Raw genomic sequence first — 17562 nt, forward strand, 5'->3', positions numbered from 1 at the left:
GTGCTGGCAGCTGGTGGGACCACAAGCCGTCCTGTCATCAGTGATGGGAGCTGGAACTGGATCTCCCTGGTCCGGACGTCGTTCCACTGGTTCGGCAGTAACGGCGGATCTAACGAACACGAGAGTCCCTTTGGAATGTGAGCTATTCCCTTTCACCTGAGGCTCACCTGCCGTCTCGCCATGTTGTCTGGGAGAACCCCTGTTCCCACACACACACCGGACTAACAGAGGAAACACACTCTGGGTGGAAACACATTCTAGCAGGGATTAGTTCTGTGACTTACCGAACCGTCTCCTGCTCAGTCTCAAGCCCAAGCCCTGTCCAGACGGCAGCCCGAGCGGTGCCCCCTCCTCAGCTGGCCGAGGGGGGCATAGTCCGGCAGCGAGAGGGCTGGCGGTCACAGCGAGACACCAGGAGACACCAGGAGACACCAGGAGACACCAGGAGACACCAGGGAGCTCCTCAGAGAGACACAATAAGTCCCAGATGCTGCTGGAGCGACCGAGCCACAGACGAGACGGATGAAGGAGCTCAGAGCTGAACAACAAGGAAAAAGCAGAGATGCCTCCGTGTGTGTGTGTGTGTGTGTGTGTGTGTGTGCTTTCTGTGGGATCAGTGTTCATGTGAAGAGGAGGAGGAGGGAGGAGGAGGAGGAGGCTCCACGCTCTGCTCCTCGCTCAGTAATAATCTCAGGCAGCTGGTTTTTCAGGTCCGTCCGCCCCGAGGCGTGCCGCAGCCGCCGATCAGAAAAAAGAGTCCGGATCCCTCTCAGAGCCGTCTGCTCTCCAGGTGTGCTGCCTCTCACTGGACGTCTCACCTGATCGGCACAGTTTGGTCAAAGCCGACACCAACAGCCTTAAAGCACCGTCCTACAGCTCACATAGGGCTCAGACTGGATCAGGGGTCAGTGAACAAAGGATCCAAACGTTTCCTCCCATCGGGGGAGAACATGTTGGTGCACGTTGTGTTGAGCTGTTATCATGAATCCATTCATGTCTGCACCAAGCGTTTTATGTATGGAGTTAAAAATTAACTGGTGGGTGTGTTGGTAGAACGGATCCAGCATGTCGCAGACTTTCCTTCTACTGAGCGACGCTGAGCTCCGTTCAAACACCAGCATCTGTGTGGAAGCTACAGATTGAACAGGATTGATTTGGTTTGTTTTCTCTCCAGCTGTCCTACTGTCTCCTTTTCAAACACGTAGTACGAGTCTGACAGTCAGTCCCCAGATCTGTGCCAGAGACACCAGGATGGGGCCTCGTGTTACCTCCAGGGGCTGGGCGGTGCCGCCGTAACCAAGCCGGCCAGAGTCGGGCCTTTGTCACAAAGTGTAATTAAACTTCATCCGAGCAGACACACATTGTTCTGCGTCGCCCAATGGGCTGCCGGCCCTGTTCACAGCACAGCGCCGACATCCTCACATTCAGCCTGGACACCGTTACATAAGGGCAGGAGATAGGGTCGGGTTTCTGAGAGGAGTCTCTCAAAATGGCATCCAGTGAACATGATGTAAAGACCACTGAGTGTTCAACAGTCTGGTTTCACTGAGGGTGGACACACAGGTGCATCTACCTGTTGACGTGAACAGAAGTGGTGCAGCTCATCCTCTGGGGACCATGAATGTCTGTAAGTCTCTTAGAGAGTCTCTGTCTCCACCGTCTGAAGGCATCGTAGGTTCTGACCTGGCTGCATGTATGAATGTGGCTGTCAGTCTCTGTCACAGCGAGCTACCACATGAAGCCGGCTGTGGGAGGAGCCAGAGTCGCAGCCTACGCCGTCCGTGAGTGGACGTGAATAAAACACCATGAGCGGGCGCCGTCCATCCACTAAAAGAAACGAGGTGTGAACGGAGCCCTCGGCCTCGTGGCGTTTATGTGTTTGAAAGGAGAAGGAGGAGAATATGGACGCGGTCGTGGCTCAGACAGAGAGCTTCAGGACGTCATTTCATCCTGCATTTCTATTGGTTAGTTAGCAGCAGATGATCACTCCACCACCCTCGCAGGTTGTCTTAGACCATGACCACAGCCGTCCTTGAACCTGCCTCGCGGTGTGACGTAGGACCACCGATTTACAGCCAAGACCAAAGACATCGTCACCATTCTCTCATGATTGTCATCGTTCGTCTGGGATGGCTGAAAATCCCAGAGTGTATCGGCTTCAGGCCCATGACGGACCGCCGACCCGCCGCCTTCCACACAGTGTCATCTGGACCAGGCTCCAGCCAGGAGGTACCAGCTGGAGCTAACGGACAGACGGTTCTGTAGGCACGTCGTATTCATACATAAACTCTGGGATCCACTCTGCTGAAGCCTCATTGCACATATTCAGCAGCGAGCCGGTTCAGGCTGCGCTGCCACATACACTTCACTCCAAACATCATTTATCAAACCGGCCTCTCTGATTTGACAGTTTGTTTAAACAGTCCCTGAGCTCTCTCTCTGACATGTCGGTGCTCATTCAGCCCCTCCACCGGCCCAGCATCCCCCCGTAGGCTCAGAGGAGGAAGATGTTTCCTCAGAGACTGTGTTCTGCTGCTTTGATAAAACATGTCTGTGTGAGCTGACGGACTGCGATTGGCCTGAAACTCAACGTAACCTGAGTGGAGCCGCTTCACGTTCTCCTCATGGCACTCTGCACCAGCAACCATTCAGCAGTGAGCAGCACAGACGTGCCTGCTGAGTAATTCTGGAGAGCACCTTCTGAAGGAATCCGGAGCTGCTGGGTCCATTAACGCCCACGAGAGCCACCTGATCTGTTCCCCTCAGGTGCACACACATCATCACTTCCAACAGTACGGGTCATTGTAAAGAGGAATTCCCCGTAACCTCGCCTCCAGCTGCTCCTCAGACCCGTTTACCTGTAAAGCCGACAGCCGGCCACTGTTCCACCTTCAGCCCTGTACAGATTTCATCTCGTGTTTTCTGCTGCAGATCAACACTTTGCCTCCGTCGGGCAAACCCGCGCTTGCAAAACATTCTTTTGTGAAATAGGGGATTACAACGCGCCACTGTATCGGCCCTGTTGTTGTTTCTGCCCTTGTGCAATAAAGAAGAGCGATTCATCATCAGGAAATGAGCGAGAGAAACGTATTGTTTGTGGACTTATGAATAGCCATCAGTCTTCTCCTCGGCTGACAGGAGGAAGCTGGAACGGGCCTTTTGGACCGCAGGTCACGGCTGCATTGCCACACAGCCACCTCGCATTTCACGCCATAAATTTCACAGACTGCGAAAGAATCATTAACTCAGCCTCGCATTTTTCACCGTTGGAACGAGGCTCCGACCAGACAGAATATTAACCGCTGTCCTTGAGGACAATCTGAGCCGCGGCGTGCCGGCGCCGGTACCGCCACCTCGCTCTGCTGCAGCGTGGATTTAATTAGGTGTCACCGCAGTGATCAAAGATGTTCTGTCGGGTTTATTGCTTTTTGCAGAAACACACGTCAATACCGAAGCGATCTGAAACGGTTTGTCATGAAGTGTGGAGTGTAAATAAAACAGCAACATGAGGAGAAGTTTGAAGGATGATTCCAGCATCTGATTCGTGCATCTCAAGCTGATTTATAGCCTCATCGTCAGTCTGTAACATACCAGTCATTTAGCCAAACAGCAGCTCTTCTGATGCTAATGTCAGCATGCTAAAGTCTTCACAGTGACAAATGTTGTTCCTACAGTGAGGAAAATAAAGGTTTTATGTCTTTTCATACAGTACATGTAATATTCATAATGTTTACCTCATAGACCGTCTCTAAATGTTTTACTTTATACACAGTTTATGGTTCATGATGTTAGCTTCATGCTTAACACGCTAACATTGTTAAATTAGCGCCAGCCACGTGTCTGTAGTGCAGCTAGCAGCGCTCAGCGTTCTGGTGATGTTAATAAAAGAAAAAAGAAAAATAAAATAATAAAATATAATAATAATAAAAAAAATTATAATATAAAAAAAATATCTTGCCTGAAAGAAAAAAACATGATCCATCTTCTGACTATTTCCTTGTTTAAAAACAAAAAAAGACGTTAGCTGGACCTGACGTCTGTCTGCATGTATGTGTAGTACCCTGTAGTACCCTGTAGTACAGTTACTGTACTACACTATACCGTAGTACAGTGTAGTACAGTATAGTACAGTGTAGTACGCACTCTTGCATGACACTTAAAAACTACATTTTGCTTCACATTGTTAAAGTCTAAAAAGAAAAAAAAAACACCTAGAAGACTAATTTCTACAGTTCTGGACGTGTCTGTTGTGATTTTATTTACAAAAGGCTCCACATTTCTAACACGTGAACATAAACCTCTCTGGGTTTCTATTTCCAGCTTCAGCTTCAAACATTGCACAGATAACTGATTCTGGTTTTGCTTGAACTTCAGATCAGTCTGTTCAGTGATTGGCAGAGAGGAGCCCAGAGGAGGAGGAGCCAGTCAGGGGCGGGGCTTATCCTGCTGTGACATCATAACAGGCTGCTCACCTGAAGGAGAAACAAAAGGAGGCCGTGGTCTTTTCTCGTATCTTGCGGGTCTCTAATTACGTTAAATACCAGATATAAAACCTGATGTTGCATAACGTGGCCTCTTTACACATTTCTACACATTTGTCTTTCAGTAAAACTAACTGTGTTGATTTATTACCTGAAAGGCACAAACTGAAGCTGGTGAGTCATTTTCACATAAATGTCGTGCGATCTGACCAATAAATTCAACACTTATGTCCCGTTTATTTGATCTACCTGCTGCTTCACCCACATGCACATTCTGTGTTCACATCCCAACCTAAAATGAACAACACTAAACATGGCTTTTAAGAATAAGTCTTTATGTATTTTTCTATGTGAAACAAATGACTATTGTACTACACAAATAGAAGCGGATACTGTAAGAGACAGAGACCATCTCTGAGAAATAAGTACAGAACATGAAAATACACATACTGGTATCATAGAACTGTAAATTATTGCTTGTTTTGCTACTTTGTTTTCTGGATTCCTACAATACGAGACACAATATTCAGATTCCAACAGAAACAGTACAACAGTGACAAACGGTATTATTGAGCTTTTAGTAGACGTTCCCCAGAAAGAAAAGAAACATTCAAACAGAGTCCATGTTGAACACAACACAATGACAGTTGGTTTTTGATCGAGCATCTTCAGGACTTATTGTTACACGTTTTTGTCTTTTTTTCTGTTTTTTTGTTTCCATTACAACATTGCCAAGAGAAGCCATAACAAACTGCACACTGGGACTGGCCTCAGCAACAGAAAACACTTGGCTTATGTACACAAATATACATCTTCTTCTTCAACTGTGACCAAAATGCACCAGTTTTAAACACCATGACCACAGAGTACAAAAATCTTCACGAGTGTCCTTCCTCCTGCTCCTCCTCTTCATCAACATCCACCTCAGCAGTTCCACCAATCCGCTGTCTGCTCGGATCACAGCCGAACCGGAGCGCCGGCCAACACGGTGCGTCTCAAAGAACTGTTTAGCTTCCTCACAAGATAAGATGAATGTTTCTTGGTGGACAAACACGAAAACAAAGATATTGATTTTGTTCTGTAGTGTCATCCTGCCTCGTTTTAAACCGACTGCATGTCTACACTCCCACAGATCCAAAAGGCCTGAAAGGTTCACACGAGCAAAAAGGAAGTGGAGTGTTTCACTCACTGCAATATGCTGGTGAAAAGGCTAACCAGGTGTTTAGCTTGAGATAAATCAAAGAGAAAACAACAACATAAGAAGTCAAACTGAAGGAGTACAATGCGTTTCCTATTTTGTCTTGAAAACAGACTCTTAATGTGAAGGAAACAAACCAAACACGGACAGTAAAGTGCTCACATGCACACAGACCTGTAATCTGATTACTAATATTGTTACATAGCAAAAAAGTCTTTTTAGATTTCATGCTGCCTGATGACATAAAGAAGGTTTAGTCAAAGTGTTTGTTCATGTAGCTTCTGATATGGGACTGTGGGCTGCAGCCACGTGTGAATGAGGATTTGTTCAGGTTTCCACTAAAGGATGTACTGCAGGAAAAAACGTACGTACGTAAATATAAAATGAGACACAACGCAATACGAGGTACTGCAGCTGTGCTGGGAAAACTTCTTTCTGCTCAGTCTAACAACAAACATCCGTGTCTTCGAGTAAGAAAAAATCATTGTATGAAGGTGAGTGAATGCTTTGGTTGGTTCATCGGTTGGTATCTCATGAGGCTACCTCATTTTCCCTTTTCTCAGCAAAATGCTTTCAATATCTAAAAGAACTATTTTCCACAAATTTATCGCTCAGCTATGTACAGCGAAGAAGCAGTGCAGTATTCTGGTGAGCAGCAGGAGACGACGTCCCCGCTCGGAGATATCAAGAGATTCTCAGTGCAAAACAAGCAGTAGAAGGTTTCAGAGGAAACCTGACACATAGAAAGTGGGTTTGTTCAAACAACATAAAGGAGACGTTAAAGATGTGATTTACAGAAATAAACAGCCCACTGCCCTCCAGGAGATGACGGACGAACGCCCTCCCATCCACTAAACCTCAACAGAAAGCCACAAACTTGTCATCACGTTGAAAACTGTCAATCTTTCAAAAAAACCACCCGGCTTAGTTTTTTTTTCTTCTCTCCCCCCAAAGACGTCATTTTAAACTCTGCGTGGGAATATGCACTTACGTCAAAGCGTCACACCATTTCCCTGTCATCACAAACGACAATAAAAAAAACAAAAAAACACCTCAGCTCCTCATCTACAGAAGTAACTAAGCATGCAAAAAGTGTAGGGGTATCAAATACATAGTAAGAATACACATCTAGTAGTTTAGCAAAAAACAAACACCTCTCCAAATAAAAAAAGACGAAAAAAAGGAAGAAAACAAAACAGGAAGTCAAACAACCACCACAACGTTGTTAGTCACATATGGCGCTTTGTGCTGTGTGTGATGTTAAATACGTTCCTTTTTCTTGATATATCTTGTTAGTATTTGTGTTTCTGTACGTATTTTTTGTAATACAGTATATACATGCAGACAAGAGCGGGAACATCACACACTCAATCTTGATGCAAGCTGAAGCGGCAAACCAGCAGATATGAAAATGGTTGAAAGAGAAGAACAAAAAACAGACATAAACTGTATATATAACCTGAAAACACAACTTATTGTAAAAAAAACAAAGAAAAAAAACAAAGAAAAAATGTCTTTTGTCCTCAACCAAAGATGCACACGTGACTGGTACGAAGGGAGAGGTACGGCTAACAAGCTAACGGACTACCAAGCTACTGAGCAGGACTAGCAATGAGAGCTGAGTGTGTGTGATACGTGACAGGTGCCTGCGTTGGGACAGGTATGTTCCACCCCTCTTGCTGAAAACGAGGGGGGTTGGTGGGGTTGGAGGCCAAGCGTGCCCGCCGCTCCCCACGCTGTCCGCAGAATGTGATGAGTGTGTGTGTGATTCTCATCCATCCCCTTCAAGCCACCTCATTCCATCGCCACGCTCCCCACAAACACCGTCTTCGAGCAATGTTTGTTGGTTTGTTTTTGCTTGTAGTTGAACTGAAATGAGGGGCATCGACGCTCTCTGTGAGTGCAGAGACGAGAGAGAGAGGGCAGGTGTGTTGCGGGTTTTTTAAGGGGCGGTCGGTGGGCCGCGCCGGTGTCGGGGTGGGGAGGCCTCTCTAGTTGAAGACTTTGGGGGGTCCGTCGGGACGTCTGGTCTGGACGATCTGCTGCTTTGGCCGCGCCGCCTCGTCCTCCTCCGTCTCGCTCTCGCACACGTGCACGACCACGCTGGGGGTGGACTCTGTCCCCGCGTGCAGCTCATACTTTTCACCTGCGGAAAGACGAGAACAGGTGTTACAAAGGAGGTACTTCCATCCATCCATCATCTCTACACCTTCATCCTCACTAGGGGGCGGAGTCTATCCCAGCTGACTGAGGGTGAAGGCAGGTTCACCTGGACAGGTAACCAGTCTATCACAGGGCTACACTTAGAGACAGACAACCAAGCACACTCACATTCACACCTACTGACAATTTACAATCACCAATTAACCTCAGCATGTTTGTGGACTGTGGGAGGAAGCCGGAGAACCCGGAGAGAACCCACGCTGCACGGGGAGAACATGGAGACTCCACGCAGGAAGAGTCCCGGGTGTCCTCACCGGGACGCCAACCGGCGACCTTCTAGCTGTGAGGCCACGGTGCTAACCACTGATCCACCTGCAGCCCTGCATTATTATTGTTATTATTATTAATCTTATTGTTGTTGTTGTTTTTGTTGTTGTTGTTGTTGTTATACACACACTGATCCATGAATTTGAATATTTAGAATAACTACTTGATCTGAGTATGAATGATGGAGTCGGATCACATCTCCCACTGGCTGGAGACGACACTTCTAAACAGTTTATTCTTTGTTTATTGCTGCTGTTGTTTCTATACTGAGGATCCATATGAGCACGCTGAGGATGCAGTGAAGCACAAAACGATCGACGGCTGAGCAACGCGTCGGTTCTGGACACGGACTGCAGAGAAAACAAGAAGACTTCTCCTCGGAACAGTCCTGCCATTTTCCCAGATGCCCAACTCAGCGGACTCGGATTGAAAAACACACACTTGCGAGATTGTATCACAGTTGCCATGGAGATGAGATCAGACAGCTGGCAGACGGGAGGAAATTGGCCCGGTAGCTTTTCACCGCGGTGCCAAACACAGAGACGGACAGTGAATGGAGTCCTGCTGTTACCGCGGGGAGTTGACAGAGGGAGTCAGCGCGCTGTGCTGCAGCATCACGCTAATCTGATCTCAGATGGCAGGATGTGAGGCGGAGAACAAAGCCGCTTCCTGATGCCTCGTGTTTCTATGGCAACAGCAGAACATGTCAGAAGTGGTCCTGTGAGCCGGACCGAGGGCGTCGGGGTGCGGATGTTTGGGAGGATTTAGGAAGTTTAATCATGTTTGTTTTTTTTAGCTAAAGCCAAGAAAAGATAAATGTGTTTAACAGAACACGAGGAGGACCAGCACGATCAGAACCACACACGCCACCATCAGGAGACGCCGTGGACGAGGCGCTGCCTTCCTCTAGATGTTGTGACATTTTCTAAAGGTTGCTGCAACCTGATATCTTGTCCAGCAGGCAGACGGAGGCCGAGGCGGTTACTGAGCAGAGCTGCTGCTGAGAAACACATTAGAATAACTGAGCTGCCTTCACACGTAACACACGGATTAAATCAGCAAACAGGACGCGATCCGCAGCAACATGTAGTGAAACGGATCCACACAGTGAACACGTCTGTGCTGCACCGTTTGTTTAGGATTCTTATTTCTGAATCCCAGATCGGTTATAACAGTGAGTTAGAGCTTAAATGTCAAATATGGAGCCTTGGTTTTGAACTGAGGAAGACATCGGCAGGCTTCATTAGCTGTAGCTAGCTGCTTAGCCAAGCTGAGCTTAGTTCTGCTTTAAAAATTAACATTACAAGGACCTTAATGATGCAGCTAACGGCTACACAGGCCATAGCTTCAGCCTGAGGCTCCACAGATGAGGAGACAAAATGAGAACCTCTGGGCTTTCAGGACATAAAACACACATATGATCAGTCTGAAATACAACAAGCCTCTTTGCCCCCGTCACCAGTCAGACTGGATTCACAAAACGACGACAGCTGGGTGTTGTTCATGTTGCTCATCAGAGAGTAAAGAACACCAGAGCAGGATGAGCTGGAACACATCTGATTCTGTAACCTGTGAAAATGGTCCAAGTCCAAGTGCAGGGACCTCCAGGATGGAAAGGGTTAAAAATGATGCTACCAGATGGACACTGAAGCCTCCACACGAGCTGACGATCAACGTGGAAGACATGAAGATGAAGGCGTTGCTCTGAGATGCTCTGCAGAGGGAGTCAGTCCCAGGAACACGCGGTTTAGAAGCTTGTTCTACATACGTGTTGTTTCCAGACTGGATGAAGACTAACTCGGCTGAACTGGGTTCAGGGAAGACAGATCAACGTACACTCTACAAACCACAGACCGTCCACGGGAACAGACACCAGCTCAGCTTCGTAGCTCTGTGTCTGTGGCTCCATCCACACCGACCCGGGACGGGCCGGCTGCGTCCAGCTATGTCTGCTGTAACTGGACCGTGACTGATTGGTGGAGGGGGTCGGCGTAGATTTGGCAAACCCACAACACGCACACACACACACACACACACACACACACACACACACACACACACACACACGGGCGCCTGGACAAGCATCGACACTGATGCGTGTTTCCTCAGAGACGTCAGAGCGGCCAGCAGGGATTAAACACCTGCGACACTGATGGATGGTGGCCGCGCTGTGAATCTGATTCATGAGCTTCAAGCTGCGTGTTCGGTGCTGCCCGACCGAGTCCGAGTGCAGAATAACACCGCAGAGAGAAGCTGCTGGTTTCACATAGACGGATAAATGCCACGGCAGTCTTACAAACGCATATATGAGCAGGTGAACGAGACATGATGGAAAACATTTACATTCAGAAAGTGTTTTCTATCCTGATGGCTTCCTAGAAACAAGCCATGAGATGACTGAGACTGACGAGGTGCATGGACTGACTTCCTGTTGGTATCTGGGTTACTGTCCAGACACCTCTGCTACACACTGAGCGTCCTGTTTGGCTCCTGGAGCCTGAATACTGACCCGGTCCCAGCTTGGCTACGGCACACAGCAGGTCGTAGTTGATGACGGGCGTAGCGTCTTCGCTCTGGCTCCAGCCCACGGGTGGCGAGGCAGGCGGCGAGATCAGGAACTGTTTGACGGGCTGAGGAGGCGCCAGGTAGGACTTGTCGATGTCCTCGTCGCCGTTCTGGATCTGTCAGAGAGCAGATTACAAGTGATCAGGACCCAAGGACTCCACAGAGGAAGTAAGTGTGTAATCCTGATGTGCACAACGGGCTGATGGAGGTGTTGGTCCGGCACATATCTGACCTTTTGTTTACTGGGCTGTGTGGTGCAACACATCATGACCAGTACGTACTGGGAGGGAACCAGTGGTTAGCATTACATCATTATGGGGGCTCAACCCGGGGAAGCGATCAACGCGTCCATACCTGCATGTGTCATGATGCTGCGTCAGAGCAAACAAAAGCACCACAGGTCTGGCTTCAGCCTTCCACTGCCGGCTCGTTCCCATGAAGGGATTGTGGCGTTCTGATAGCTGCCAATTGCTGTAATTACAACACCTACATGTGGCATCTGTCTGATCTGTAAAATCCTTAATCCTCTTACATCAAAGCACTATGAGGTGCAGCGGGGGTCACGACTGATGTTGTGTTTGTGATAAAGGGAGGCATTAACCAGACTGAAGCGGGTGCATATGACTCCAGCAAGCACCACTTTAAAGGCATTTAAGTCAAACTGGGGTTTCTGGACTCGCTGCACTGAAATACAGCAAATTAGATGCTGCTGAGATGATGTTTAGAGCAACCCAGTGACACGTCCAGATCGGTCTTTGGCACCTTAATGAATGAAGACAAGAGCCTTTGTCCTACAGGTTGTGAAACTCATGCCTGTACATTCTTATTTTTATAGATGTGAGTGCATGTGTGGGATATAATCAACGGTTTGCGTCTCTTAGTTTGTGTTATCAGAAACTTCCTTCCTTCTCTTCCCCACAGGCACAACACAAACGCACACATGAGCACAACCACGACGGAGGAAAGTCGTGTTCTTGTGTTCAGTCGTGTGACGGATGGGTTCTGACAGGAGGGTCCGCGGGTCGAGGAGGCAGTCAGGTGTGGCTCAGAGAAGTGAGCATCACAGAAAAAAGAAGAGAAAAACTGAAAGGAGGTGGGAGGAGAACCAGTGCCAGCCTCCTCCTCTGGGCTTCTTCCCCTGTTCAGTGTTTCTGTGTGAGCGCTGCTCTCTATGGAAACCAGCAGCGCTCCATCTCCCAGGACCCCGCTGCCCTTTCCCAGACCCTCCGACGGACACTCACTTGAGCAAAGTAGAGCTTGAGCTTCTTGCCGTTGAACTCGGACTCGTGCAGCTCGATGCGAGCGCGAGCTGCTGCCTCTGGGGTGCTGAAGTTGATCCGGACTCTCCGGAAGCTTTTGAACATCTGGAAAGTTGTCTGTTCGTCGTAGATCCTAAACAACGCCTCAAACCTCTCCTGTAGAAGACAAAGAACAGACGAAACGTGATGAGAGACTCATATCTTGTGCTGATGTTCTGCAGATGTGGTGAAAAGAGACAAACATTTAGAAACCGAACGACAATAAAGACGTCATGTTTGCTCGATGAACAGCTTAAAGGTTTTATGTTGTTCATCACCTACACCTGTCCACCAAACATGTTCCTACAGCAGATACACGGGGATGATGTGTCACCTGCCCTCACTTCAACTGATCTCAGACAAATAAAAGTTATATTTCCTTTAGAATCGATTCTAAACTCTTCCCGACATACAAACACACACACAGCATGAAGCCCACTGACAGGTTCACTCAGCATCTGCTGCACACACTCTGCTGTTTATCGCTCACTCTTAGTTTTATTGCTCGAGTTTATTTCTTTTATTTCCTAGCAGAGATAAATTCCCTGTTTGTGCACAAACTTGGCCCATAAAGTTGGTTCTGATTCTGTTTGCTCCAACGTAATGTTCTGCTGGGAAAGCTCGGATGTTTGCATTTACGTGGATTTTACTTGGAAATGGACCACCACCTAAAACCAGCTGCAGACCGAGCTCAGCCACGCCGGCAGCAGGACAGGACGCCCGCGACCCTGCAGAGAGGAACGGCTCAGGAGGTCCGGACCAGGCATCCACGGGATCAGCAGACCCGATCCACAGAGACCCCCCTGCAGGCCACACGGCCCAAAAGATGCACTGCCATCATCCAAACCCCAGGACAGAGATCCTGTCCGTCCCTGATGGGCTACAGCTGCTTCGGCATCATGATGACGTCGACACAAACACCAGCGGTGGTTCTAATGCTGTGGCTCCCTGCTGTGCTCAGACTGAACCATCCATCCACTGTTCTAAAAGATGAGCAGTTTGGGGATTCAGCTGGTTGACACCTGTGTGTGCAGCAGACGTGACTCTACCTGCTCTGCACCTCTTTCATTTTGTTATCAGGTTAATGGAGAAATTAGATTTCCGGCTTCCTGCCATTTTGCTGCGATCTCGCCTGGTTCTGTTTGTCTCAGTCGGTTCCCCTCCCTGTGTTCTTCTTTATGTAATTATCTCCTCTCTCTGCTTCCATCTGATGTACGGCGCTTTGTCTTTAACGTCGCCCATACATTCCCACATGCCTCCTTTTTTTTAACTCAGGCGTCTCTGTGGGCACCAAATTGGCCTCCTCAGCTGTGAACTCAATCAAGCAGCTCAGCAGGAGGGCGAAAGGAAAAAGGCCGCCGGGAGAAGAGCTGCTTTCTGAGTAATCAGACTGTTCTTTGTCTCCTAGCTGACCGTCCACCAGCAAAACTCCACCATGAAACCGGCCTCCTGTCCAAGAACCACCTGACGGACCGCTGCTTCCTGCTCACGTGTCCTCAGAGCCACATGTCTGCAATCAGCGGCATCGGCGTCGGCTGCTAAGTGCTGCTCTCAGATTAGCCGCTAGTTCTGTTCTGGTGAGACAGTTTTTATCAGAACAGGTTTTTCTTTTCTGTTGGCGGCTGTGGGAGACAGAAAACCCAAACGCTCCCACAGCGCGTCCCGTGTTGAGCTGACGCAGCACCAGGATGGAAAGGGTGCCGGTGACCTGCAGGACCTGCAGGACCGGCGGCAGCGTGTCGGCCGTGAGATCTGCCGCCGTGCATCAGTGACAGTCTGGTGACACCAGGTATCTGCAGACTCAGCACATAGCGATGGGGGCCCGGTTCTGTCTGTGTGGATCTTTAAAATAAGACTCCTGCACATAAACTCCTCATCTGATCCGGTATCAGTACCGGACATCACAGACCTACAAGCAGGACGTTAGTCTGGTCCTGATCATGTGCACCGGTGGGAGCTGTGCTTTAATTCTGCTGTTCATCCAAAGTAAGACATGCACTGCTATGAAACTGAAACTAAAGGTCATATTCATTCATTTAAAAGCTCTTATTTTTATTTACTGAATCAACTGAAACCTGAAATTTATCAAGAGTGAAAAAAAAAATTACAATCTGTTCAAGTCGTCGCTCAGTCGCTGGTTTTTCAAAATAAGACGTTTGTTCACGACAATGAAGACAAAAAAGATGATTTTTATTTTTACTGCTATCAAGCGGATATGATCCATTAGATTTGGTAAAATAAACATTTTATAAAGGTCAGTTATGGTACAACTGTACGCAGCACTAAAGCAAACACTGATCAAAGCTTCAGTGAACAGGAGGGAGTGAACAGAACCGATCCGGGCTGTACGCTGCCTCTCGGTGGACGAGCAGCGCCGCCCGGTCTGACACATGCCGAGCTGTAAATGACTCTGCAAGCTGTGAACCACCTCTATGCTGCAGTTTGTTCTTCACTGTGGCCAAACAATTTGGATTTTAAAAATAAGCAGATTAACACGTTTACTCAGAATCCTGCCTCTTTCTGTTCTGGTTTTATCTCGTCCCCGTGTGCGAGCATCTGCTGTCCGGGCCGGCTGAGCGAACTCCAGCACCGGCTCACCTCCAGGCGCCGTCACACCATTTTTAGTCGGGTTTCTAGCTCACCATACAAGGTGCATTCTCAGGAAGCACGGAAACGAGGTCAAGTCCAGGAATGTGTGAATATCTCGACTCCTTTTATGCATGATGAGGAGAAATACCGACCACCTCAGCAATTAGGACGCAAGAATCCCAGAAAGCTGGAGCGAGTGACTCGTCACGGCGCCGGGTCGGCAGCGTGAGCCCGTTTAACACGAACAGTTTAACAAGAGCAGAATAAGCAGCTGCTTCCTCTGCTCTTACACATGGTACCAGACAGACAGCCTCTGGATTTATATAAGATCTGCCCCGTTCATGCCAGAACAACCAGGACACGCCTCTAACCAACCTGATCCTGCTTCACCTTTTACATTGTTTTCCACCACCTGGGATTCCATTTAAAGTCTTTTTTCTCCCCTGATAGTGAATGTTTAACATTCACTAAGTACCTGCTACGTTTATCTGCCTTCTGACCGTCCTGAGCAGGTCGACATTAAAGCCACTGACAGAGGAGATGTAGACACACCGCGATGCTCTGCTGGGACGTCTGGGCTCCTGGCGGGTCGTATAGCAGCACCACCCACCGAGGGAGGCCTTCCCCAGCAGGATGACGCACCCCGACACCCCAAAACTACGGTTCAGAAATGGCTCCACGTCCGAGGCACTGACCAGGACCCCAAACCCCCAGGATCCTAATCTGATAAAGCCCGATCCACCCTACACCCCACAGGACCCACATCCTGGTTCCTGACCCGTCAGGACGCCTCCAGAGGTCCCATGTACCTGCCCAGAAGATTCAAAGCTTTTTGGAATCACAGAACGGGGAACCTACACGACATGAGGCGGTTTAGATGGTCGGGCTGATCAGTGTGTTGGTGTGGATACGAGACGGTACCAGTTTATCTGCACCCTCCATGTTCTGGTGAACAACACCACAGTTCTATGGTTCTTATCTAAATTCTTCTGCTTTGCACTTTTACAGTTATTTTTTAGCTATTTGTATATTTTGATCTTGTTCCTCACTCTGTACGTATCGCTGCACCGACCCACCAGAACTCATTCCTCCTGTTGTGTGAACTATACCTGGTGATAAATCTGGTTCTGATTAAAGCTGCAAAGTCTACAATGAAAAGCGTCGCCTAAAGAAGCCATAAAGATCCACAGACACACATCGTTCCCATTTTGCTAATTAGAATGTGCCAACATAAGAGTATTTACTGATTTTGTGTCGATAAATGGCACGTTTGAGGAAGCAGTGAGACCTCCGTGCACCAGCTTGGCTCACAGTTCACAGCATTTCACGCTAACCTATCATTTGTTCAGAAACCTCCCTGATTCGGGTACAAACATGATTAGCCTGAGAACAACAACAAAGCACTTGCTTGGCCTCTCTGCAGAACCCACTTAAGCCCTTATTCAAACTGTGAATTTTCCATGAGCCCTGGCCAGCCGCTATGACTCACATGTCATCAGACCGATAAGGTGGTCACTGGCGGACACACAAACACACACACGGCGGCTGCTTCCTTCACCTAAATTGATATTTTGGCGTGAGCAGAGATGTGGGGAAAGCTCCCAGATCGCCTTCCATAATAGCGTGCGCCGTTTGTTTTTAACCCCGTACGCCGAGGCTGATACACCCACGGCCGACTGGCGCGTAACAAGTGAGCGTGCTCATCACTAATTTACGAAGCCTCTATGAGTGAACATCCTGCGGGGAAGGAGAGGAGGAAGACGAGGGGAAACGAGGAAGAGGAGAGGGGTGTTGAGTTACACATGGCTGAAAAGTGGCCTGCTCATCTGCCACAGCTATGTTCCCCACAGTGACCTACTCCCTTTGTTCCCTTTGTGTGTGTGTGTGTGTGTGTGTGTGTGTGTGTGTGTGTGTGTCAGAGCATGTGTGTGATGCAGACAATGTGTTCAGGATTCTTTACTGTTTCCATAAGTAGCAGCTGTAGGTACTCGTGAACATAGACGATGCATTCAGGTGCTGGTGGAGGACGAGCGTACGAGCTGTGAGCAGAGACAGACTGCTTCTAAATGCACAACATCCAACTACTACTGTACCTGCTGTGCAGGAAAACAGGTGAGAGAGCAGAAGAGAACAGCATGTTCTGGTTTCTCTTCTGAACAAGACGGACAACAACATCCACTGAAGACGCCAGATAACAGAACACGGTTCATCTCCCACACAGCCACTAATTCACAGAAAACAAACCGGAGCACAAATCAGGACGAAAACATTAAAAAATATATATACCAGCACACACCTCAGGATAACTTCTCACATGTCAGCCAACAGGAGAGGTGTGCTGTGTTTAGGGTGGAGAAGTCTGAAAGCAGGAGGTGTGAAGTCGCAGCTCTCAAATAGCCGACAACTTGAGTTAATTGAAACAGCGAGGCAGCTCATCCCTGCTGACCGCATGTTTCTCCATGTCGCCTTTACGTAACAGCCGGGGTGCACCTCTTCCCTTCCTGTCCTAGATTGTCCACTTCACCTCTGCCCTGCTGTTGCACAACTGAGGAAGCCTGAGGCAGCGCGTGAGCTGCACTTTGCAATGTGAGATCTTTCCCTCAGATTTCACATTGACACAGCTGCCGTGCATGAACACACAGGAGTTCTCTGCAGCTCCATTTGGGACTGTTTTTGGAAAAGGGTGCCATGAAATGTTTTTTTTTTTTTTTTCCACGTTTGCAACTTCTGCAGATTTTCACCAAAGAGAACCAAGATGTTTTTGGGGGGTTTATGCTGTCATGTTTCCTACACAGGCTGCAGGTGTCTCAGTGGTTAGCACCGTTAGCCTCACAGCTAGAAGGTCGCCGGTTGGCGTCCCGGTGAGGACACCCGGGATCTTCCTGCGTGGAGTCTCCATGTTCTCCCCGTGCAGCGTGGGTTCTCTCCGGGTTCTCCGGCT

General features: G+C 48.5%; 2 protein-coding genes across 5 annotated transcripts in view; both read right to left on the minus strand.

Annotated features, from left to right (window-relative positions):
* Nucleotides 1–601, minus strand: part of ncmap (non-compact myelin associated protein) — a 15432-nt gene extending 14831 nt beyond the window's left edge. Inside the window, exon 1 of the mRNA XM_008296272.1 lies at nt 285–601. The gene's annotated coding sequence lies outside the window, so the exon portion shown is untranslated. The remainder of the gene's footprint in view (nt 1–284) is intronic.
* A 4194-nt stretch (nt 602–4795) lies between these two features.
* Nucleotides 4796–17562, minus strand: part of rcan3 (regulator of calcineurin 3) — a 39124-nt gene continuing 26357 nt past the window's right edge. For 2 of the 4 annotated variants that reach the window (XM_008296276.1, XM_008296279.1), the window contains exons 2-4: nt 11976–12149; nt 10679–10850; nt 4796–7825 (exon numbers count right to left, since the gene is read on the minus strand). In XM_008296276.1, coding sequence (XP_008294498.1) covers nt 7671–7825; nt 10679–10850; nt 11976–12149 — 501 coding nt within the window. In that variant the 3' untranslated portion in view covers nt 4796–7670. The remainder of the gene's footprint in view (nt 7826–10678; nt 10851–11975; nt 12150–17562) is intronic. The other 2 variants (XM_008296278.1, XM_008296280.1) reach the window with 2 other exon arrangements.

The sequence above is a fragment of the Stegastes partitus genome, unplaced genomic scaffold (assembly GCF_000690725.1).
Source record: "Stegastes partitus isolate 25-593 unplaced genomic scaffold, Stegastes_partitus-1.0.2 Scaffold1116, whole genome shotgun sequence".
Lineage (NCBI taxonomy): Eukaryota > Metazoa > Chordata > Actinopteri > Pomacentridae > Stegastes > Stegastes partitus.